This window comes from Hyperoodon ampullatus (genome assembly GCF_949752795.1).
Source record: "Hyperoodon ampullatus genome assembly, chromosome: 9".
Classification (NCBI taxonomy): domain Eukaryota; kingdom Metazoa; phylum Chordata; class Mammalia; order Artiodactyla; family Ziphiidae; genus Hyperoodon; species Hyperoodon ampullatus.
In genome coordinates this window covers 15,350,741-15,374,500 of record NC_136922.1, presented here as the reverse complement: position 1 = coordinate 15,374,500, position 23,760 = coordinate 15,350,741, and the positions used below count along the sequence as shown (strand labels likewise).

Genomic DNA, 23,760 nt, shown 5'->3' with positions numbered 1-23,760 from the left:
TAGATAGGGTGCAGCACACTCAGTGAACGTGGTTAAAACACGCCTTTCCTGGTTTGTATTTTACCGTAGACACAGTTTCATTGTCCAGAAAAAGCTGCTTGTGCCGCAGTTTGTTCGGAGAGTGTAGGAGGATAGGTAGCGTCCAACATACACTTCGTGTGACGTTTTCTACTCTTGTCCATGGGCTGGGAAGAGGCAGTACACTTTCGGGTGATGTTTGGGGACTGACTGGAAAGGAGAACGACGTGGGTATGGGTATATTCTTTCAATTACTTTTTTCCAGGTTTTCAAATTGCGTGAAAACACTCAAAATTTTAAAGATTTCCCCCCAATATTAACAACGTATCAGGAATGCACATAAAAGTATTCTCCTGGAGACGATTATTTTGGGAAGATTAAACAAATGGTGCAAACAAGAGGTGGTTATTGAATATAAAAACACATTTAAATCAGTGCTTTCTCTTATCACAAGTATACTTGATTACATAGAAAAGAGAAAAAGACAACATAAATTAACCAAAAGGAACTTAAAAAAAAAATCAGAGGCGTTTAGAACTCCTTGCCTTTCTACACTGGTTCCTTGAACGGCTGTGCACCTTACTTTAATTGTGCTGCTGTCCTCAGAACACTGGTGTAACAGAGTTAATTTATAAACGTAAAAATCACTAAGTTTTGACTATAGCGCCCTATTTGCTAATATACTACTCATATTTAATGAAAAAGCCAGTTATCTTTAAAGATTCGTTAATTGAAAAATGAAAGCACAGAATGTGCCTTAAAAAAATATGGCAACATAGTGCTTATGTTAAAACGGTTGAATTAAGCAGTTTTAGATAATTGTCTCCTTATAACAGTTTTTATGTTGGTAATATAGACCAATATCTTTTTTTTTTTTTTTTTTTTTGTGGTACGCGGGCCTCTCACTGTTGTGGCCTCTCCCCTTGCAGAGCACAGGCTCCGGACGTGCAGGCTCAGCGGCCATGGCTCACGGGCCCAGCCGCTCTGCGGCATGTGGGATCCTCCTGGACCGGGGCACGAACCCGTGTCCCCTGCATCTGCAGGCGGACTCTCAACCACTGTGCCACCAGGGAAGCCCTAGACCAATATCTTAATTACGGAACTGTTTTATCTTAACCTGAGATAATTTTTTTTTGTGCCTGTGTTGGGTCTTGCGGGCCTTCTCAAGTTGCAGCGAGCGGGGCTACTCTTCGTGTGGTGCACTTGCTTCTCGTTGCGGTGGCTTCTCTTGTTGCAGAGCACGGGCTCTAGGCCAGCGGGCTTCAGTAGTTGCAGCGTGTGGGCTCAGTAGTTGCGGCATGCGGGCTCTAGAGCACAGGCTCAGTAGTTGTGGTACGTGAGCTTAGTTGCTCTGCGGCATGTGAGATCTTCCTGGACCAGGACTCGAACCCGTGTCCCCTGCATTGGTGGGCAGATTCTTAACCACTCTGCCACCAGGGAAGTCCCTGAGATACTTCTTGCAGTGGCACATTCACCACCAACAAAATTCTGTTGGTGACATCCCCAAACCATGGAACTTTATTTAAAAATTTTTTTTAGTTTTTTTGGCTGTGCCATGCAGCTTTCAGGGGTCCTAGTTCCCCCACCAGGAATTGAACCTGCGTCCTTGGCAGTGAAAGCAGGGAGTCCTAAGCACTGGACTGCTAGGGAATTCCCTAAACCATGGAACTTTAAAGTTAAAATTATCAACTGCTGGGAAGCATAAAAATAACATTACTATTAACAGGGTATGAAAATTAGGTTTTTAAATTAAAAATAAAACCTGGTTACTGTTCTCCAGGAAATCATATTTCAAATACACAGCTGTCCCTTGGAATCTGTGGGGCATTGGTTCTAGGACTCTTGTGGGTACCAAAATTTGTGGATGCTCAAGTCCCATATACAAAGTGGTCTAGCACCGAGGGCTGACTGTGTAATCATCTCCAGATTAGCTACCAAATTTTTTATATTTAAGATGTGGGGGACAGAAATTAACATCATTTTATGTACGGGTATATTTACCAAGCTCTCAATCTTCTAAAGATTTAGAAGGCTCGAAATGTAACAAATTTAATATCATTTAAAGAATTTCATGGAATCTTAGTTTTAAATTATAGAAAACATCACATCTAATTAACTTCATTACATACAATTTAAAGAAATACCTTGAGGTGTGTAATTCATGAATTAGGAAGTAGCAGTTTGATTTTCCAATTTGAACTTTTAATTTAAGCCCTGAATGCAATTCTATACAGAATTTCTTGTTCATTTTATACAGATGTTGGAATTTATTCACACTTTTCTGCTCTTATTTTCATTTAAAACGTTCCTAATGTTAACTTACAGATACCATGAGTCATACTTTTAGTATCAAAATAAAAAGTTTTATTTATTTAAAAATGTTAAAAACATGATTCCTTTAAGAAAAAAATTCTTACAGTTTTAAATCCATAATAGGATTCAGAGCAATGTTTGTCAATGTTTGAACCACCTGGGGTCTTCTTTAAAACTAAATTTTGGGTCCACCCTAGAGATTTACTGAATCAGAATCTCTGAGGATATATGGTCTAGGAATGACTTTTAAAAATTCTGTCAGGGCATTGTTTTTATACTAATGTTTGAGAGCCACTGATTCAAAGTGAAAACCAAGATGTGACCCTGGGTGGTTTCACTAAAGATAGAAAATAATTTAGGGAGTCCAGTCAATCCCATAATGGTCTGTAAGGTAATCTAAGACTGCTGATGTGCTTGACAAAGCATTAAATATTCTTTTTTCCTGCCTCGAAGTTATCTTTTCCATCATGTACATTAAATGTTGATGGAAACACATATAAGGAGTTCCAAGCTCAAGAGCAATGTCAACCCAGTCCCAGATGCATTTCAGTGGGGTTTCCTCATATCCAGCAAATATGGTCGGGTTGGCTAAGAGTCCTCTTGCAACCATCACACCTACAAATTAAAGCACATCACGTTTGTCCACACATTAAGAACTCATGGTTATGGGGTCAAACTCAATGCAACAAACTGAGAATATTCAAAAATAAAAGTATTATTACAAGGTTTCACAATGCCCTTGTATTAGACTAATTCTTGTTAAAGAATTCATTTTGATATTTTTTATAAACCAATTAAGTGTAAATGAACTCACAAGACTTTTTTCTTATATTTTAAAGACTTCTACATTAAAAAATTAGTTTTCCGGATTTTTTTAAGAGTAAATCTGGATTGTCATAAATTGGGTTTGCTTGAAGTTTATCTGCATTCTCTCATCCAGCAATAGGTATCGCAGGGCTTGGTATGCCAAAGTTGAAGGGGATAATGAAACTGCATAGCAGTCTGGGGTTTCTTTGGCTCCTATGACCACTCTTGGATTCACGAATTCTATAGGCTCTAGTGGTCACTAACTGGATGAGATGGTGGCAGAGAATTAACTGAACTAGTTTACCCCAATTAAAATAATCTGTTGTTTCTAAGTAGAAGGATTAACATCATTTTAGTAAACTGCTTGGCTTAAATTGGTAAAACAGGAAAATATGGCTCCATATGAAAGAAAAAATAATGCAAATCACATTAACATTATTCTCCCACCCACACCTTTTAATTTTTCTGCTAATTAAAAAACAAAAAAACTAAAGTAATTATTTCTTACCATCTGTCCCAGTAATATGCCACACATTTTCTGCTTCTTTTAAGCTTCTGATGTCTCCATTAGCAATTACAGGTATAGACATATTTTCCTTAATTATTTTAATGGCCTCATAGTGAACTGGCTGATGTCTTTCTTCAACAGTTCTTCCATGGACTGTAATCCAGGAAACCCCTGTCGCTTCAGCCTTTCGACAAAGATCTACAGTTCTTGTAAGGTCATCATGGATCCTATAATTTCAAAATCATATCTATCTTTTCACAGCACACAAATCTTAATGCTAACATCAATAAACTAAATAGAAAAATATTTCATCTGTTACATTATTTAGTTTAGCTATGCTATATCGTATTATCACCACATGCTGCTATCAGTGAGGTTTTGTTCAGGAATCAGTTCCCATTCAAGACCCTGAATTTAGCTATTTCACTATCGATAACAATAGGATGACAAATAACTTTTACCCAGTACTCCTCTCTTTTGGCTTTGATAACTGAAAGATTCCTCAATGTACTATCACAGATGCATTGAAAGGTGCTATCTTAATATTTGCTGTGCATGCTCCAATCCGCAAGTGGGAGAATTATAATTTATCTTGAAATATGTTTTTAACCTGTCACCAAAAGACGAATTTTTAGTTTCTTTTCTTTTCACTGTGAAATGTTAGTGCAAATATCATTCCTATTTTCTACTCTTGGTATCAGCAATGTTTCTTAGCATTAGTTAATTAAATAGCACATGGAAAAAGTTGTTTCTCTTGGGAGAGAGTTTTTAATAATAAAGGGATATTTTAATTTTTCTTAAAAATATGAAGAAGAAATTGTTTTGGATTATAAATAAAAATTATGGTATCTATTCATTTACTAAATGTTTTAACATTTTCATATACTAGATGCCTACTTACTAAGAGCAGACATCTCCACACCTTCAGACAAAAGGAATATTCTTTTATTTCCTGAGTAATGGACTATCTTGTCAGTAGATTAAAATATTATCTTTACCTTATTTTAATAGATACGGAAAATCTGGGATTTTCCACTTGATTTCTTACTTGTTTCACCATGTCTCGAACAAGCTCTGGATTGTTTATTAAGCAAGCTCCATAACCCTCTGCCAAAGCCCACCTTCATAAAGTAAATACAACAACAAATAAATTGTTATCAGCTGGAAGAGAAGATACAATTCTAAAAGCACAGTAAGTGCATTTATTATTTCTCTACCTAGCCACCTGGAATGGAACCAGATTTTTAAGATTCATAGATCCAACACTTCTAAGTGTATCGAGATTAGGAAAACATGTTCCCAGATCAAGAAATACTTAGGGGAAATGGTTTTCACTGGCAAGTGAGAAAATTAAAGTTCATTTAACCAAAACAGATTTGTAATTGCAATTACTTCAGGTTTTTTAAATTCCAAATTTGATGTTTATCGTACGTAACAAGAGGTTTTATGAATCTTAAGAGGAAAGATATTTTTGGCTTACAGCATTCCAATACCACTAAACAGCTTACTGAACTCTCCTAATGAGTATTCAAATATATCTAATCTGATTTGGATTATGCTATACGTAAAACCTTGATTTTATTCTTTGAACACATTTTGAATTATTGACAGATAATCTAGTATAGTGCCAGGAAGGTAGGGATATTATCGTCAAAATAAGTACATCCTATCAACACCCAGTTACTCAGACTCAACCAAATAACTATGGTATGGGAAGAAAAGGTAATTATAAGAAGGTTTTCTTAAAATTGAAATTAAGTAAGAGAAAACAAGTGATCTCCCAAATCATAGAATCATAGTGTTTAGAGCAAGTATGTCTGACACAGCAGTAAAAATACATTTTAGGGATTGCCATAAACATCAGTCTCACGTAATTACTTATGGATGAGGTTCAAGGCAGATCCACACATAAAAAAAATTCTAGTGGTGAGGTGAGACAAAAACTTGTCAAGGGTCTATATACTGTTGTAGCCATCAGAAAATATCTTTGCATGTATGTTTCTAAATAATATTTCCTTATTTTTTCTTGCTTCTTATTTAGAGCCCAAGTTCTTTATCTCTATTTTCCTTACTTTTTAATTTTTGGAATACCAGAATGATAGTTTACCATGTTCACATAGTTTTTCCTAATCTTTTCCAAAATTCTTCCAACTTCTTTAAGCTTTACCTCTGAGGACAACCACAGTTAATGTCTATTCCATTCGCATAAGGACAGACTATACGAGCAGCATCAGACAAAATTCTTGCATCATTAGCAGCAAACTGAACAATCAATGGGCAATCACCTGATAAAACAAATAGCTCAACATTAAAATTCACAGAAACACACACACAAGCACACGAGATACCAAATTCTAATGTCTGTACAGGATAAAGTAACAATAACTATTTTTAGCCTAAGAAGCATCTGTTCAAACAAGATAGCATTAAAATAATTTAAAATATTTTAAATTACATGCAATTTAGATTTGGTACAAATTCAAATAGTAAAAAATTTGATAAAATGAAAAGTACAACACTCTTGCCAAACAGACCCCTTTCCCAAAGGTGGGAATTAGCTTACTGCATTCTAGAACAATTTTATGAATACCTATAAAATTTAAGCAAATGTGAACATTCTATGTACGTTGCTATCCATTATTGTGTTTTCCCCCGGATGTATCTGGGACCTGTATTCAGACCTATTTTCCTCTTTTTAGTGGCGTATTCCACTGTGATGGATGGACCATAGATTATTTTTCATTTGCAGCTCTTGCAAACAATGCTGCGATGAAGATACTCCATATACATGCTTTTGTGAGTATATTCATGAAGTAAATTCCTAGGAGTACAACTGCTGGGTGGGCATCTAACATTTTGAAAGATATTACAAAATCTTCTTTCAAGAGTTTACCAATATAGATATACACCAGTGTGGATGACAGTTCTGATTTCCTTACAACTTATCCTACACTGTATACCCAACAGCATATTTTTTTATTTGTAGCCTCTCTCTACATATTCTTTGCATAGTTCTCTATGGACAATTTTTCTTTTAGTTGCTCCTTTTTTCTTATTATTTAAATTAAAAAAATAAAACAAAGAAATTAGCTCTGCTATCTATCATAAACATCAAAAATATTATAAATATTTTCCCCAGTTTTTCATTTGTCTTTGAGAATATCTGTGCTCTTTTTTTATATATAAAAGTCTAAATTTTAACATAGCCAAATGGATCAGAGCTTTCCTAGGTTTTAAAGGACACATTTTTCTCATCTTTGGGTGTTATAAATTCTGAATAGATGTATTTTAACTTTTCTAAAGTTTTTTTTGAGGACTATCTGTATCAGATTCACTGGGTGTTTACCAAAATGCAGATTTCTGGGTATCGCTCTAGTTCTACTGACTCAGAATTTCTATGGCAATCCACTGATTTACAGGATTATCTAAGGGATAGGAGAATTTGCTTTTTCCTGAGGATGTAGGTAGGGTGCTTTCTCCTTTGTAAGAGAGTTATAAAATTTCAATCTAACAACCATTTATTGGTCAAATATATTTTCAATGCTGTGCTAGAAGCTGAGGATACAAATCAACAAGAAAGAATTCCAACCCTCAAGAAGCCCATAGTCTAGTGGGAGAGACAGGCATGTGAGGAGGAAATAACAGTACAGTAGGATTAAGTACAACAAAAAGCCAGGGCTTACGAGACAGGATGTGAATGGAGGGTGATTAGGCAAGTTCCTTGGTCACAGTTTTAGAGCATTGAGAAGCATGAACTGTCCTTTCCCAGGGGGATAGGGATGTGGGGAGAGGCCTGACTAAGAAGGACATTCTAGGTAGAGAAGTGTGAGAGATTAGGGCATGTTCAGGGACTTAAAATAACTTAGTATTTTGAAGAGTAAAGTTGGTGGGCCATGGAGAGAAACTAATGGAAGATAAAGCTGCAGAACACGTATTCAGAAGCCGGATCGTGAAGAACTTTCTATATTATCCACACGTGCTGGAATTTTACTCTTTAGGTCAGTGGCTCTCAATCTTTAACAAGCTCAGAATCACCTGGAGGGCTTTTTAAAACACAGACTGCCCGACACATACCCAGAGTTTCAGATTCAGTAGGCCTGTGGTGGAGTCTGGAATTTCCATTTCTAACAAGTTTTCAGATAATGCTGATGTTAACTGGTCTGGGAAATCACACTTTGAGAACCACTGTTTTAGGTGATGAGAGGTCTAAGGAAGACTGTGAGCAGGGAGAAGAAGTGATCAAATTTACATTTTAGAGAGGTCACTTGGGGCTGTCTGGAGGGTAGTTTGGAATGGGATAAGACTGGAGGCAGTGAGATAGGAATCTAACCTAATAGTCTAGGTGAGAGAATGGGGCTGACTAAAACTTTGATATATTATCCATAGTTTACAAGGTACTGAATAAAAACATATTTTAAAAAACTTATAAAAACCATAAGAAACTGAAAGATTTTAAAATAAAATCTCCGAATTATGTTGTCTCTGATTAGACAAGAGTGTTGAGTTTTGTTGCTTTGTTTTTAAAGTTTTACAAAGGCAGCAAACTCTAGCTTTCACATACCTTGGTTTGTGGTAAATTCACTGTCTCTGGCTTTTATAGATCTGACAAAATCAGCAGCAACTATCATTGGCGTATAGCACAGATCGCAACTGTATTTTCTTACCAGTGTTCTAAAAGCCAACCTGAGAGCATATAAAACTTTAATTAGGCATTTAGAAAGCACCATAATCAGAGTTTAGTTTAGTTCATTATTAAATATTTATTATTTATTAGAGAAAAGTTCCGCCTATGGGAAAGTGCAGTAGATGTACTCTTCCCTATTCCTCCTGCTTAGCATAACTAAAAGCTCTGGATATCATATACAAAACAAACGTAAGGAAACTCTGAAAGGTGGTGAGAAGAGAGCAGGCAGGCTAGTGACCTCGGGCAGGACCCAAGGAACGACAATGATAAGTTCCCTGGGTTTTCTTGTTGCCTCAAATATCCCAGATTTGAAGCTGAAGAAGGTGACAACCTGGAAATAGCAATGGGTGCAGACAAAAACAGCCCCAGCAAAAGCCTGCTCTCTAGCCAAAGCACCAAGAAAGGGGCAGCCTAGCAAGCTTTTAAATAATAAATAATAATAATAAATAATAACTGCAGCCCAACACCAGAGAAAAAACTGTGGCCCTCCCCTCCACAAGCGAAGGTCCAGTGGGGAGCTTACACCTGTACCGTTCCAAAGCTGTCACAAAGTTCTCCAACACCCCTCCACGGTGGTGCTAGAGAAGGCCAGGTAGGGAGTTGGGACTTTAATCCCTGCCGGCCAGTTACAAGGAGGGTGTCAGCGGAGACCATGTGGGGAGCCTGGAGTTCCACACCAACCCTGCAGCAGTGAGGTGCCCTTCTCCCTTCCTCCGGGAGTCGTGTTAGAGAATGCTTAGTGAAGAGCCAGGGCTTTCATCAGTGCCCAGCAGTTACCAGGCCACCCCCTGCACGGGCAGCTGGAACTCTCACCCCTGCTCAGCAGTAATGAGGAGCCTCGTGCCCCCGGGGGTGTCAAAGGAGACCAAGTGGAAAACCTAGGCTTCGACCTCCACCTGAGAGTAATGAGGTGGTGCTTTCTCATCCTTCCCCTGCTGTGGTGGTGTCAGAAAAAGCTAGTTAAAACAGAAGTTTCAATATTCAGAATCAATCACTGTAATCCATCATATTAACAGGCTAAAGAAAAAAAAAATCACATGATTGTATCAACTGATGCAGAAAAAGCACTAGACAAAACAGCATTCATGATTTTAAAAAAAAGCCTCTCAGGAAAACAGGAATAGAGGGAACTTTTTCAACCTGATGAAGAACATCCACAAAAAATTCTACATTTAATATTATATTAGGATCTTTATATATATTTTCCGTAAGATCTTATGGAAAAACCCAAATGAACTTTTTGGCCAACCCAATTACAGGTGAAAGAATACGTTCCCCCCAGATCAAGAACAAGGGAAAGATGTCTGCTCTCATCACTCTTATTCAGTACAGTGCTGCAACTTCTAGTCAGTGCAATAAGGCATGAAAAAGAAACAAAAGGCATCTGATGGAAAGGAGGAAGTAAAACTATCTCTATTTGCAGATGACATGATTGTCTACTTAGATAATCCTAAGGAATTTGTAAGAGGGACGTCCTAGAACCAATAAGTAAACATAGCAAGTTCACATAATGTAAGGTCAACACACAAAAAGCAATTTTACTTCTATACACCAGCAGTGAACACATGGACACTGAAATTAAAAGTACAATAACTGAGTGTAAGCCTTACAAAATATGTACAGAAAATGTACGCTGAAAGCCATATGACACTGATGAAAGAAATCAAAGAAGATCTAAATAAATGGAGACATATCGTGTTCATGAGGAGACTCAACACAGTAGGGAATTCAGTTCTCCCCAAATTGATATGCATTTTTCATACAATTCTTATGGAAAATCCAGCAGGATTTTTTTTTTTTTTTTTTTTTTTTTTTTTTGCGGTACGCGGGCCTCTCACTGCCGTGGCCTCTCCCGTTGCGGAGCACAGGCTCCGGACGCGCAGGCTCAGCAGCCATGGCTCACGGGCCCAGCCGCTCCGCGACATGTGGGATCTTCCCGGACCGGGGCATGAAACCGCGTCCCCTGCATCGGCAGGCAGACCCCCAACCACTGCGCCACCAGGGAAGCCCAGGACTTTTTTGTAGGTATAGAAAAGATCATCCTAAAAGTTATTTGGAAAGGCAAAGGAACTAGAATAGCTAAAACAATTTTGAAAAAGAAAAGTGGGATTTATTAAGTTTACTTAATTTCAGGGTATTATATAGCTACAGTAATCAAGACTGTATGGTATTGGTAGAGGGACAGACATATAGATCAATGGATTAGAACAGAGAATGCAGAAAAAGAACCATACGAACATGCTCAACTGAGTTTTGATGAAGATGCAAAAGTAATTCAATAGTGGAAAGATATCCTTTTCAACGAATAGTACTGGAGTAATTAGACATCCACAGGCAAAAACAAACAAACAAACAAACCTCAGCCTAAGTCTCACACTTACACAGAAATTAATTAAAAATTATGAACTTAAATGTAAACCATAAACTAAAAGACTTTTAGAAAAAACATAGGACAAAATCTTTAATATCTAGAGCTACATAAAAATTTCTTATACTTGACAACAAAAGCACAATTTGCAAAAGGAAAAATTGATAAAATGGACTTCATCATTAAATAAAAACTTTTGCTCTGCCAAAGACCCTGTTAAGAGGATGAAAAGAAAAGCTACATGCTGGGAGAACACATATGCAAGCCACATATCTGACAAGAGTAGTATCTAGTATAGAGAATTCTCAAAACTCCAGAGTAAACACAACAGTAGCAACAAAAAACCAAACAATCTGATTCAAAAATGGGCAAAGGGCTAGAAGAGACATTGTGCCGAAGAAGATATACAAATAGCCAATGAGCACATGAAAAGATGCTCAACATCACTAGAAAAATACAAATAAAAACCACAATGAGATAATTCACATCCATTAGGATGGCTATTAAAACAACAACAAAAAAACCCTGGAAGACAACAAGTGTTGGTGAGAATGCTGAGAGACTAAACCCTTGTGTACTGCTGGTAGGAATATAAAATGGTGTAGCTGCTATGGAAAAATAGCAGGGTAATTCCTCAAAAATTAAAAATAGATTTGTCATATGATCTAGCAATTCCACATCTGGGCATATACCACAAAGAATGAAAGCAAGGTCTCAAAAAGATATTTATATATCCCTGTTCACAGAAGCATTATTCCCAAGAGTCAAAAGATGGAAGCAACTCAAGCTGGGATGAATGGATAAACAAAATGTAGTATACACATACAATGGAATATTATTCAGCCTTAAAAAGGAAGGAAATTCTGATACATGGTACAACATGGATGAACCCTGAGGATATTATGCTCGGTGAAATAAGCCAGCCTCAAAGAGACAAATACTGTCTGACCGCTTAGATCATACACATACCCGGCAGTTGGCAGCGTGAGGACTCAAGCCCAGACCCTGATCCCAAAGCTAGGCGTTTGAAGATCCCATGTGGTGTGGGGGGGTCTTACTTTTAAGAAGTCAGAGCATAAAAAGGAAATCACACCTAAGCTCATTAACCATTTAACAATACTTACTTTGAATATCGCACCATTGGGGCGCAGACTTTTACCAGCTGCCCAGAATGAAGCATTTCTATTGGATCTTTTTTTCTTTCTTGACATGCTGTGGTTTGCATGCAGTCACTCTTGATGAATACAGATTTGTTTCAAATCTGAAAAAGATAATCAGTTTGCGTAGAGAAAAGGCACTTTCACTTGATGAATCCCATCATTCTTACAATTTCAATTGCCAAGAACACGTATTTTTCATCAGGTTTTGCGGGCTTAGAAATCTTCCTAGCTTCTTTTCACAGTATCGAATAGGATACTACTGAATTCTGCCTCTATTTATAAATCACAGATAGTTTTCAGCACACTGTGCAATTATGACATTTATATTCTGTACAAATTACCCTTGTTCAAATCAAACACTAACAGTTTTGAATTCTATACTTAACCCACTATTGTAACGTTTTCTGCTCAAATTCATAAATGCTCAGGATGTGGAAAACCACAAGATATCTTCCTAGAATACATATTACGATTTTCCATGTTACTTTTTAGATTTTCCATTTTACTTTGTTTGGCATTGATCAACAAATTTGATTTGAATCATTTCATATATAGTACTGTGTATGTCTGGCACTTTGAAATACCTTGTTTTATCCAGGAAAGTTAAATGGCAGTAACAGAACAACTTTATAGTCAGCATTTCAAAAGATGTACTGGTTTATTTATTTATCTAACATCTTGATTGGAGTATAATTGCTTTACAATGGTGTGTTAGTTTCTGCTGTATAACAAAGTGAATCAGCTATATGTATACATATATCCCCATATTCCCTCTCCCCCATCCTCCATATCCCACCCATCTAGGTGGTCACAAAACAACGAGCTGATCTCCCCATATATAAGAATATGTTTATTCTTATTCTCAAATCCTATTCTTTTTATTTGAATCAGAAGGCAAACCTTTAATTATTATTTTTAAGCATTTAAATGTTTCATGAACATCGTTTCATGAAAATCTCAATTGTGATCACATAATTGCATAGTAAATCACTATTATACCCAAAGAGGGACAAGTGATTAAATTAGGTAATTCCTATGTTTTATAGTTGCTCTACTGTACTTAAAATCCTATCATTTCATAGTGTTGGCTGCTTTCCATATTCCAATTTTGGCCTTACCAACTTAAAAACAAATATGGGCCAACTTCAGAAAGGTCTAATTGCTCCACATGCAACTTTCTGTTTGGCTAATCCTGAAAGTACTGTTATAATCTAAATATAAACCAATAATTTCAACTTCCTTAGGTAGAATGTACAGGTGGAATAAGATAAGCTAGTTTTACTGATCACTGTTCATCACTTTATCACTGTTACTGTTTGACTGAATAAAGATTCAGAGAGTTACTAGCTTATTTTTTTAAACAAAAATTCATGACTAGAAAGATGTAAGCCACCTACATAGGTAAAGTATAAAGCAAAAGAAAGGTAGTTGCCTTTTCATGAATCCAACCTGTCTCATCTCCCTTGCATTCCAGATCCTGGTTATGCCATCACCATCCATCCCTACGCACTCAAGTCAGAAACTTGGGGCTTGTCCTTCACTTTCCATCTCCTGCAGGTGTGTCAACTAAGTGGTACCTTTAATCAAACCTTGAGCCCATTTTCACTGGCTCACAGTCTCTGTACTCATAATCCCCCATCCTGATGACTCTGATAATCTTCTCGGAATCCCACTTGATCTTATTTTTATTCATTCAACAAATATCAAATTTCTGCTACATGTTGGGAACACAGATGAAAATATATTTTCTGTGTCCTTGAAAATGTATTAGAAAACTTACACAATGATGCTAATACACACACTCAAACACAATTTAAGCACTGTAGAAATAACTGTCTAGAGAAGTGAGGGAAGTCAACAATGGATGAAGGAAATCTTGAGCTGACATTACATGGGAGATGGGGAAGTGTCCAGTTACAGAGAACATGTAAAAAGCCACAGCAGCATGAAAATGCTTGATGTTTTCAGGGAACCATTAACAACAGTTCAGCACTGCTTGAGTTGTAACTAGACTAGAAAGGGCATGAGAGGGCCTATACACCAGGTTAAGATATTTTAGATTTTAAATTGTAGGGCCTTGGTTCTCAGCCATTTTTCCTCCTCTGTGGGTGATTTTTACATATGCACTCAACATGTTAACTTGTGCAAATCACATACTTCCATGGGCATATATTTTTGTGTAAGTTGTCTCTCCTTGTATACTAGTTTTAATTGAAAAATTTTAGCAGAGAAATGACATGGTCAGATTTCTGATTCAGAAAGATTTTGATGGAGGGGTTAGGGCTGTTGGTAAAATATCAGTAAGGAGGCCACTGTAGTAGACCAAGCCATGTGTAGTAAGTATCTGACCTGGGACTCCAGGAATGAGGATAGAGGAAAGGGAACACGTTTAGGAGCTATTTAGAAATAAAAATAAACTAGCAAGACATTTAGGAGGTGGAAATCACCTGATGACAGCACGTGTTGTGTAATAAGAAAGAATTCTAGGATGATGTGTACACTTTTGGCTTTAGAGACTGGGCTGATGGCCATTCCAATCAATGAGACAGAGAACCAGAAGGAGGAACAGGCTTTGGGAGGGAAACGAGTCCACGCTTGGGCCCATTGAAGTTGAGGTGCTCAGGGGATTTCCAGGTGGTGATGCCTCATAACTGGTTATATAGATATGGTACTAAAGAAAAAGCTAGAGATACGTCTTTAACCTTTAGGTAATATGTTGAAACTAAAAACATGGACAAAGTACTTATGGATGCCATGTCTTGTAGAAATCCTTAGAAGCACCAACATTTAAGTAAAAGGGGGAAAAAAAAGAAGGTAAAGGAGACAGAGAGATGAACTGTGGAGCTGGGAGGAATAAATCTGAAACGTGATATTCAAAAGAGAGGGAACAGTATTACGAAGGAGGGAGGGGATAAACATCTTAAACATCACGCAAGAGTTAGGTAAAGACTAAAAAGTGTCCAATGGCAACTAGGTCATTGTGACTTTAGCAAGAATAATTTCACTCTTATTCATTCCTTTGTTGTTGCTGTTAAAATAATTTTTATTGTTCTTCCTGCTGGTTATACAGGCAGCCACAAGTGGTGCATACATGAGAGCTTTCCCTTCAGGGCTTCATGACTCCACTTTAAATGAAGTTTTCTTTATTTTCACATTTCCCTCTTTTGATCAAGATCTTTCCTCAAAAGCATTGCTGATCAAGAGTCAGCTTGTCCATATTTAGTGGTTTTTGTCCCTTGGTACCAGGAAGGGCGTTTCCTCGTTGTCATGTCCCACGTCAGAGGGAAAGTGCATAGCGATTGGAAACCACTGAAGCCACATTTGAGTAACAAGGAGGAGCATGAAGAAGAACACTCAGGAATTTCCCATCTAAAGTCTACATTCCATGGGCTTCCCTGGTGGCACAGTGGTTGAGAGTCCGCCTGCCGATGCAGGGGACGCGGGTTCGTGCCCCGGTCCGGGAAGATCCCACATGCCGCGGAGCGGCTGGGCCCGTGAGCCATGGCCACTGAGCCTGCGCGTCCGGAGCCTGTGACCCACAACGGAAGAGGCCACAACAGTGAGAGGCCTGCGTACCGCAAAAATAAATAAATAAATAAATAAAGTCTACATTCCATCTAGGTTGTAAGCACTGGAAGTGCGGTCATCTTGAAGCACCGAGCTAGAGTCACCCTATTGAGTAAGCTGTTTCTACAAACGTTTAACAGGCAACAAGTACAGAGCTTAAAAATAATTATGCAAAAACAGTAATTATGCAAGGCAGAGTTATAAGTAATATGACAAGTCCAGTTTGTATGATGGTAGCCAGCTAAATAGATCAAAAGACCATAGAGTATCAAGGGGAATTTGTTGTAACCAGTGCACTTGTTCCCTGATCTTGTGTAACTGAATTTCTACTTCTCCAGAGGTATTTATCCATGTGCAACAGGTGGTACTCAATTCATTCTTGTAGTCCCAGTACATGGCACGAAGAAGGCCTCCCTTAATAGATATTTGCTGAATGAATAGATCAGTAGTTCTTAATCTTGGTTGTACATTAGAATGATCTGGTGAGATTTTAGGAAGCAGGATGACCAGACCATACCCCAGAGCAATTACATGTGAATCTCTGGGTGTAGGATGCAAGCATCAGTGGTTGTTAAAGCTCTCCAGGTGATTTTAATGGGCAGCCAAGCTTGAGAATAAACAAATCCACATCCTCCAAAGCACCTGGTAATACTGTTTGTTTAAATGGGTTTCTACCTACCTATTAGCTCCTTTGGGATAAGACAGGGATTGAGTCTAATGTTTGTACACTCATGCTGGTACATATAGTAGAGACTCAAAACTCTTCATTGAATGAATGAATATTATGTAACTTTTCTAAAAATTTTCAATGTAAAAGCCAGGGAAGGAAAAACAATCCATAATTCAAAGATAATGCTTATTCATCATTAATATTCAAAAATTATTGAAGTCACATTTTGTGTATTATAGATAATGAAACCTAATGTGAATCTCAGCACACTGCCCTTGGCAATTTGTGAGACCTCCATTCAGAACATTCAATCCTATTCACACCGCGACTGAAATCAAACAAAGTATATTAGGGGAGAACCTCTGTGACAAAGAGAAAGCATAATGCAGTGTAGTGAGACATACTTGCTTGAGTTGTTACGAGCATCTAATATGTTCGAACGGCATTTGGCACAGCTAAGTACTACTATCACATTCTCGAAAATCCGTTAGCTGAATCAAGAAAAACTTTAGCTCTGGCACTAGGAAAAATAGGTTCCCTGCATACATACTTACTGTACATGAAGGAAAAGTTAACCTTTCTTTTTACGTTAGAAGTGCTTAACCTTCTTGCACACGTGTGATTGACCTGTTAACTTACTAGTATTTATCGTGGGAGAAATACAGGTGAATACTGCCGATGTTAACAGCGGAGAAGATATATCGGGAACTAACCTGATGATTTTACAGCTCCAATGCTGTTAGTTTAGAGATAGAAAATCCATCAATTTGTGACAAGGAAAAGTCTGGCGTCGCTCAGGACACGTGGCTGAAACTAATCGGTAGAAAAAGCCTAAGGTCACTATCTCATGGGAGGGTAGGAAGAGACTGAGTCCCACTTATCTATTCCTGGTTCAGTCTTCCTACTTAACCGACTCTCGGCTCTCCCTAATTCTCCCCACTTTCATCCCTGGCAACTTTCCTCCCCAAGCTTTTCCCGCCTGCCTTTATCCCAAGAACGCGAAGCAAGGGATGTGATAGATACAGGTGGGTAGCTATTAACGCCCGCCAGCTGTGCTTGTGGCGTGCACACGAAGCTACCTGAAACCTCCGTTCTCTTCTAGTGCTTCCATCGAGAGGTCCCATTCTCAGGTTAAATACTTCCTTTAGAGGTGAGCGCTGCCGCCACGTTCCGGCGCTCACCTGCTCTTCCGCCCAGGGAACGCCGCCAGCCCCAGGAGTGCGGCGGGAGACGGAAGAAAGCGCCGGCCCCACGACCTCAGCTTCCCTGGTGCGCTGGGCCCTCGGCGCCCACCTACTCTGGGGCCCGCGCCGCTCCGAGCCAGGGTCGGCCCACCAGCTGCAGCAGAGTGGAATTTCCAGGACAGCCGGGAGCCGCGGGCTGGGCGTAGCTAGCGGCGCCGGCATTCTGCGTCATGACCTGGGCGGGGCGCGCAGCTGCTGACGCCATCTCCCCGGCACCTGCCAACATGGAAGGTGGCGACGGCGGCCTCGCTCTGCCTGGCCGTCCGGCTCTGGGCTCCGGAGCGGCTGCAGCGACTGTCCGGGAGCTCCTGCAGGACGGTAAGGAGTCGGGGTCTGGCCGGGCCATGGGGTTGGGGGATTGTCCTGCTCCGCACCTGGGCCCAAGTGGTGGACTCAACCCTTCGCTTTGCAGAAAGTTTTCCTGTCTCGGCGTGACCACTCCCCTCCGCCCGGCCCCCTGGCGTCTGGGTGCTGGCCTGGCCAACCTGTTTCTCCAGGGACTTGCTGTTCCCTTCCCTTCCGGGTGTCCTGGGGACACCTGATTTCTGGAGGCTCCTCATTTCAGCTCTGCCCTCCATGCTCCTGGGGTTTCACTGATGCCCCGAGTTCCCGCCCCCGGTGACCCACTGCTACCGCAGTTCTTGGCCAACGGGTGAAGCGTTTGATTCTATGAGAAGTGTAAGACCTAGAGCAGATTACAAGCGCTTGATGAAGGGGGTCTCATTTTTAGGTAGAGTTGGAAACATCCCCCTGTTAATAAATTTTTTGATTGCACAGGTGGCCCCACTTGTTACAAGCTCGCTTGTTTGTTTGTTTTTTTACAAGTCGTTTATCCACAGCCATACGTGGGGGAGGGTTCGGAGCATTCATTCAGGCTGGGATTAACTATATGTATTGAATATAACAATCAAGTTTATTGATAGTTTTGGATAGAAGTTTCTAGAAATAAGATAAGTTAGACATAGTATATTTGAGAAGCACATAACATTGTATTAATGAAGTTAACATGCCCCAAACTTCTTTTTTTTCAGAATAAAGTTCAAATTTCTAAGATGCTTCTCATCTGTTCTTAATTTTCTTCCCTAATCTCCATCACGTTCAACCTTGTATTAAAATAATTAGTGTACTTAATCTTTTCTACTTCATTGTAAAACCCCTTTTTATATTCTGCAGAGTTAATAACAGTACCTTGCCTACAGTAGGTGCAGAGTGAATGGTTTTTAAAAATTGAACATCACAGTAAAGAAGCATATGCACACATATGTAGACCAAAATAGGTTCTAAACGAATGAAATAAAGTTCTAAAGTACTGTTTGTTTTCTGTGTTGTATGTTTTATTATTGCCCTTAATTCCTTGCCTTCTGATTATAATTTACATACTTTTGTCAAAAGTTAGTAATGATGTTTTCTGAGCTAGATCATGTTCTCTAGATTAGGATCTCTGGCTAATGCATCTTTGTACCTTAATTTAAATTCAGGTTAACCAAGTTTAGAGCTCCTGATATATACGCAATTCCCACCCTCAAGTAGCTCACCATTTTGGTAGGAGAAATAGTCCTGTAGAGTTATAAAGGTAGGCACCGTAATACAGTGTTGTAAGGGTAGCAGTAGAATTGTATACGAAGTAAAACATTAATACAAAAGAGGATGATAACTGGGAGTGGTTTAAGGGAGTGTCAGGAAAGGCTTTCTAGATGGAGTTGGTTTTGAGGTGTAAATAGGACTTTCCCAGGTGAAGTGGAGGAAACAGTACATGCCGCGCATGGGTATTTATTTCACCTGGGTGCATTCCAGCAATTTAAATCAGTTTTTGGAGGGTAAACAGTCCTCATTTCTGCTTTCTGTATTTTCCTATTTAGTTCTCTTTGCCATCTTCCACAATAATTATTTAAATCTACTCTTTTCAAACCACTCCCTTCAAGCTCAACAATTGGTTTTCAAGTTCCCTAAAGAAAAAAAAAAGAATCTATTAGATATGCGCTTCCTCCATTTCTTGCGGTTAAACCTATAAACTAAGCCTGAACCTGCAGTCATTCTTTCTTCCTTCTTTTCTGTTGTATTTTCAATTATTAAAGAAGAGAAGTCTCCATTCCTTCCTAAGGACAGTCCGTCCCCTTGGTGCTCTGGATTTTCTTCCTGTCTCCTCAAGGACCCAGTTATCCTCATTCTATGCCATTGAAATCGCTTTGCCAAGGTCTCCAGTGACTTTCTTGTGGATGAATCAAATGGACACTGTTTCGGTCCTTATCTTACTTGAACTTATGAAAGGGTTCGAATCTTTTCTTGAAATACTTGCCTCATGTGGCTTGTTCCATTTTTTTTTAAATTTCCTAATTCTCTAAGTGTTCTTTTTCAGCTTTCTTTAGATGCTTGTCGTCTTCCTTTCGCCCCTAATTCAGTTGTTCACTCCACTCTTCCCTCCCACAACATTCCTAAGGAATTAAACATTTCCATCAGTAACAGTCCTGTGTTAGGGGTCTGCCAGTGATAGAGGATAGGATTGAGAGGGTTGGTCAGCAGATGCGTAGTTTGAAATTTTGTGAGGTGTTTCTGATGTGCCTCCTATAGGCATGAGAAAGCTAAAAGAGAAACATGAAGGACAGTCTGTCTTCAGATGCCAAATCCAATGGCCAGTATTCAGCCTTCATTGCGTCTGATCTTTATAAGATCTTTGACACTACTGACTTTCTTTAAGCTGTCCCTTTGGTTTTTTGCCATTCTCTCCTGTTTTTCTTTCTCTCTGAATGCTTAATTTCTTTGATTGCTTTCATTTCTTCTATCTACCCCCAAATTTTGGTGTTTTCCTGCTTCTGAACTCTGTCGTTCCCATTTTCCTTTTTTTGTGCATTCTAAAATGTCTTCCTAAATCATCTGGTCTTTTTTTCATAGTTTGAAAATTAATATGTATACAAATATACACATATGGCCCTTACCTCTCTTCTGAGCTATAGAACCACTCCCTACTGGACATTTCTGTCTTGACAGTGAACAAGCACTACTAGTTCTAATATAAAAATCTACATAGGAACAAATAGTATGGGTTCTGCACATGAAAAAGTGAAATGAATTTTTTTTTAAACCCCTCTCCTTTAACCTTTTCCTGTGGTAGTCTCTGTTACCATTAATTGAATGTGGTAAGTTAGATGTGTGCTTGTTCCCACGTAGGTTAGATGTGTGCTTGTTCCCACGTAGGTTATGAGTTCCTTGGAGGCAGGGGTACATTCATGTTCATCTTTATACAAAGATTCCTGGTGGACTACTTCATGCAAAACTGAATTCCCTATGTCAGTTAATCAAGAAACTTGGGAATCATCCTTTAATTCTTGGTCTATCTAATCACCCATCTTTCAGCTTGTCTCTAAGTCCTATACATTATGGTGTCTGAATATTTGTCAAATTTGTCACTTCCTTGACAGTCTTACTGCTACTATCTTAGTCTTCATCCTGTCACTTGGGCTGTTAACATAGCACCTTACTGGCCTCTGTGGCTCTATTCCATGGGTGTGTTGGTAAATTAGCATCCTGGGAAAATAGAAGAAGCCCTGATTTTGTAGTGTATGCTAATTTTCATGGTGTAAATACCCTTACCATGGTCAGTGTTTTTTTTTTTTTTTTTTTTTTTGTGGTACGCGGGTCTTCTCACTGTTGTGGCCTCTCCCGTTGCGGAGCACAGGCTCCGGACATGCAGGCTCAGTGGCCATGGCTCACGGGCCCAGCCGCTTCGCGGCATGTGGGGTCCTCCCGGACCGGGGCACGAACCCATGTCCCCTGCATCGGCAGGTGGACTCTCAACCACTGCGCCACCAGGGAAGCCCCCATCATCAGTTTTAAGATACGTACTTGTGCTGTCAACTGGCTCACAGAATTCCTGAGAGATTAACAGTTGGCTCTCAGGATCCAATCCGAGCCAGCCCCAGCGCACCACCGCGTGGCTAATCCCTTTTCAGTCATCCTCCATACAGCTGCCAGAAACTGTTCTACAACACAAGGCTAACAGAGCTCTTTCTTGGCTTTAAAACCTTAAATGGGAAATAGTCTGAACATTTTGGGTATTTTACCAGCCTCTTTTCAAACTGCACCCCAGTCTTCCTTTGGAACCTCAAATCCTATCATTCTTTACCCTTTCTGCCCAAAACACACTGTGATCTAGACATACTTAAGTCAGTATTATCCTTATTCCTCAAAATATGCCGTTACATTTGCTGCCTCTAAACCTTCCCTCTTGGGATAGCCTTCTCCACTTGTCTGCCTGACAGGATCCTTAATTCTGAGAACTTGGCAAACTCGAAGGAAATGGGGTTCTCAGAATTAAGGCCAAAGTAGCAGTTTCCTTCTTTCACTCCACAACACTTTGAGAGTAGTCAAGAATGAGTCTTTGCTTTTAGCAGAATGATACTTCCAGCTGATACGTAGATTAATTCATGCATTCAACCAGTATTGAACACCTGCCATGTGTCCGGCATTGTTCAGGCTCTATGGGTGTGGTAGTACACAAAACAAAGAACTTGCCCTCATGGAGTATACATTATAGCGGATATAGACAATTGAAGTTTTCTTATAAGTACTCTATTTTATAGCTTGTTAGTTTCATAATCTCTGTCAAGGCAGTCTTACGTATATCTACCATATGGCTAGGAGATAATTGTTTATGCCTACATTGACTTCACTTCTGTGTATCTATTTTTCATTCCTAATTCTCTTCACTTTCCTTTCACCCACAAATTTGTGGATTTCTGTACAGAAAGATATCTTCTTAACATCTAGCATCACTTCTTGTTTTAAATTTTTTATTTATTTATTTTTTGGCTGTGCCACGTGGCATGTGGGATCTTAGTTCCCTAAGCAGGGATCGAACCCGTGCCCCCTGCAATGGAGGCACAGATTCTTAACCACTGGACTTCCAGGGAAGTCCCTTTTTTTTCTTTCTCTTAGGGTTCTACTTTCAACATGGTTTCTCTTTCCATTTACTTATTTCACCCATAAATCCAAAATTTCAGTAATACCTGTAAGTTTGCATTTGCCTACTTCTATTAAAATTTCAGATTCACTTTGTTACAACAGTATTTGTGCATCAGTCTGGAGATGCTGGAGACCATAGTTATCGAATACAGTCAGTTTTCCTATTATTGTCAGTGACCTTGTTTTCTTGTGTTAAAAGCTGTGGTTAGTAGTTTTTTTTTTTTTTTTCAATCTTTTACTCAATATTTTCCTTTTGACTCACTGATTAAAAACTAGCTTTTAGGAATATGCATAGTAGTCCAGAGCATGGGCTCTGCAGCTACACTGCCTGGGTTCAAACAGTGAAGTTGCACAATTTGCATGTCCTGTCTGTGCCTGTCTCTTCACCTGTGAAATGGGGAGAATGATAGTTCCATCAGGGTTGTGTGAACGTTGAATGAGTTAGTATGTATAAAGTGCTTGTATCAGTGCCTGACACGCAGTAAGTTCTTAGTGAATTTTATCAGTCTCTTCTGCTGTTGCTACCGTCTTTTCTCATTTACAACAGAAAGCCTTTTCAGTACTTTCTGGTGTATAGAAAGACCTAAAACTATGTTAACTATGATTATAATTGTTCTGTTGTTTAATATCTGGTTTGGTGCAGTGTAATTAATAAGGGTTTTTTCGTATTTTTTTTCCCAGAGTGTTATAGTGATTTTTTAAATGAAGACTTTGATGTAAAGACTTATACTTCTCAATCTATTCATCAAGCTGTAATTGCTGAACAACTAGCAAAACTTGCCCAAGGAATCAGTCAGTTGGATAAAGAACTGCACTTACAGGTAATTCCAATTTTCTGGATCATACAATGTATTCAACCCAGAGTGATAATATATCATTTTTATAATGATTTTATTATTTAATCTAAATGCGTATTTACATGAACAAATGTATATTTTTCCAAGTATATCTTCGAAAAGTTTTCTGTAAACTACTTTTTGTTATTTGAAAAATGGATATACCCATCTCTCCAAAACCTTTTATTCATACTTTGTTCTCATCATCTTAACTGATATGGAGAGAGTATAGGTAGTCAAAAAATAGGATGTCTTCGATAAAGATAATAGAAAATGGAATTTTGGAAGCAGAACAGTGTGAATAAGAAAAACTGGGATGTTCCCATCAGCAGTTCACACTTTATGAGCACAAAATGTAACATTTGATGAAATTACAGAAACTTGATAAATTTGTGGTGGATAGAACACAATGAGGGGAGTTAGGAGATAGGTCCGAATCTCAGTTGTGCTGTTACCTTTCGTATCATGTAATGCCTTTGAGTCTTGCTTTCTTAAAAAAAAAAAGGAAAAAAAAACTATGGAATGGGTTGGAGTGAATAAGGGGGAAGAGGAGATTGTAGTCGAAAATCTTGAAGGTTCCTTCCTTTTCTACAATTCTGTGATCTTTATAGGGTGGTTTTATGGTG

General features: G+C 38.8%; 2 protein-coding genes and 1 long non-coding RNA gene across 10 annotated transcripts in view; 1 reads left to right on the top strand and 2 right to left on the bottom strand.

Moving 5' to 3' along the window:
- LOC307057957 (uncharacterized protein) overlaps positions 1-13,358 on the bottom strand; it is a gene marked incomplete at its 5' end in the record, with an annotated part of 53,687 nt that extends 40,329 nt beyond the window's left edge. Inside the window, 6 exon segments of the mRNA XM_079711246.1 lie at positions 3,647-3,873; positions 4,645-4,767; positions 5,814-5,931; positions 8,208-8,329; positions 11,823-11,932; positions 13,308-13,358. Of these exon segments, the coding sequence (XP_079567372.1) occupies positions 3,647-3,873; positions 4,645-4,767; positions 5,814-5,931; positions 8,208-8,329; positions 11,823-11,932; positions 13,308-13,358 (751 nt within the window).
- A 1,507-nt stretch (positions 13,359-14,865) lies between these two features.
- On the bottom strand, positions 14,866-17,224 carry LOC307058336. Its single transcript, XR_013811093.1, has 3 exons — positions 17,175-17,224; positions 16,809-16,908; positions 14,866-15,426 (listed from the first exon to the last, which is right to left on the bottom strand). It is a non-coding gene; the product is annotated as an uncharacterized lncRNA (long non-coding RNA).
- A 312-nt stretch (positions 17,225-17,536) lies between these two features.
- Positions 17,537-23,760, top strand: part of COG5 (component of oligomeric golgi complex 5) — a gene marked incomplete at its 5' end in the record, with an annotated part of 277,186 nt that continues 270,962 nt past the window's right edge. For 7 of the 8 annotated variants that reach the window (XM_079711627.1, XM_079711625.1, XM_079711622.1 and 4 more), the window contains 2 exons: positions 17,564-17,657; positions 22,980-23,119. In XM_079711627.1, the coding sequence (XP_079567753.1) occupies positions 17,564-17,657; positions 22,980-23,119 (234 nt within the window). Of the gene's footprint in view, positions 17,658-22,979; positions 23,120-23,760 lie in introns of all 8 variants that reach the window. The other variant, XM_079711626.1, reaches the window with a different exon arrangement.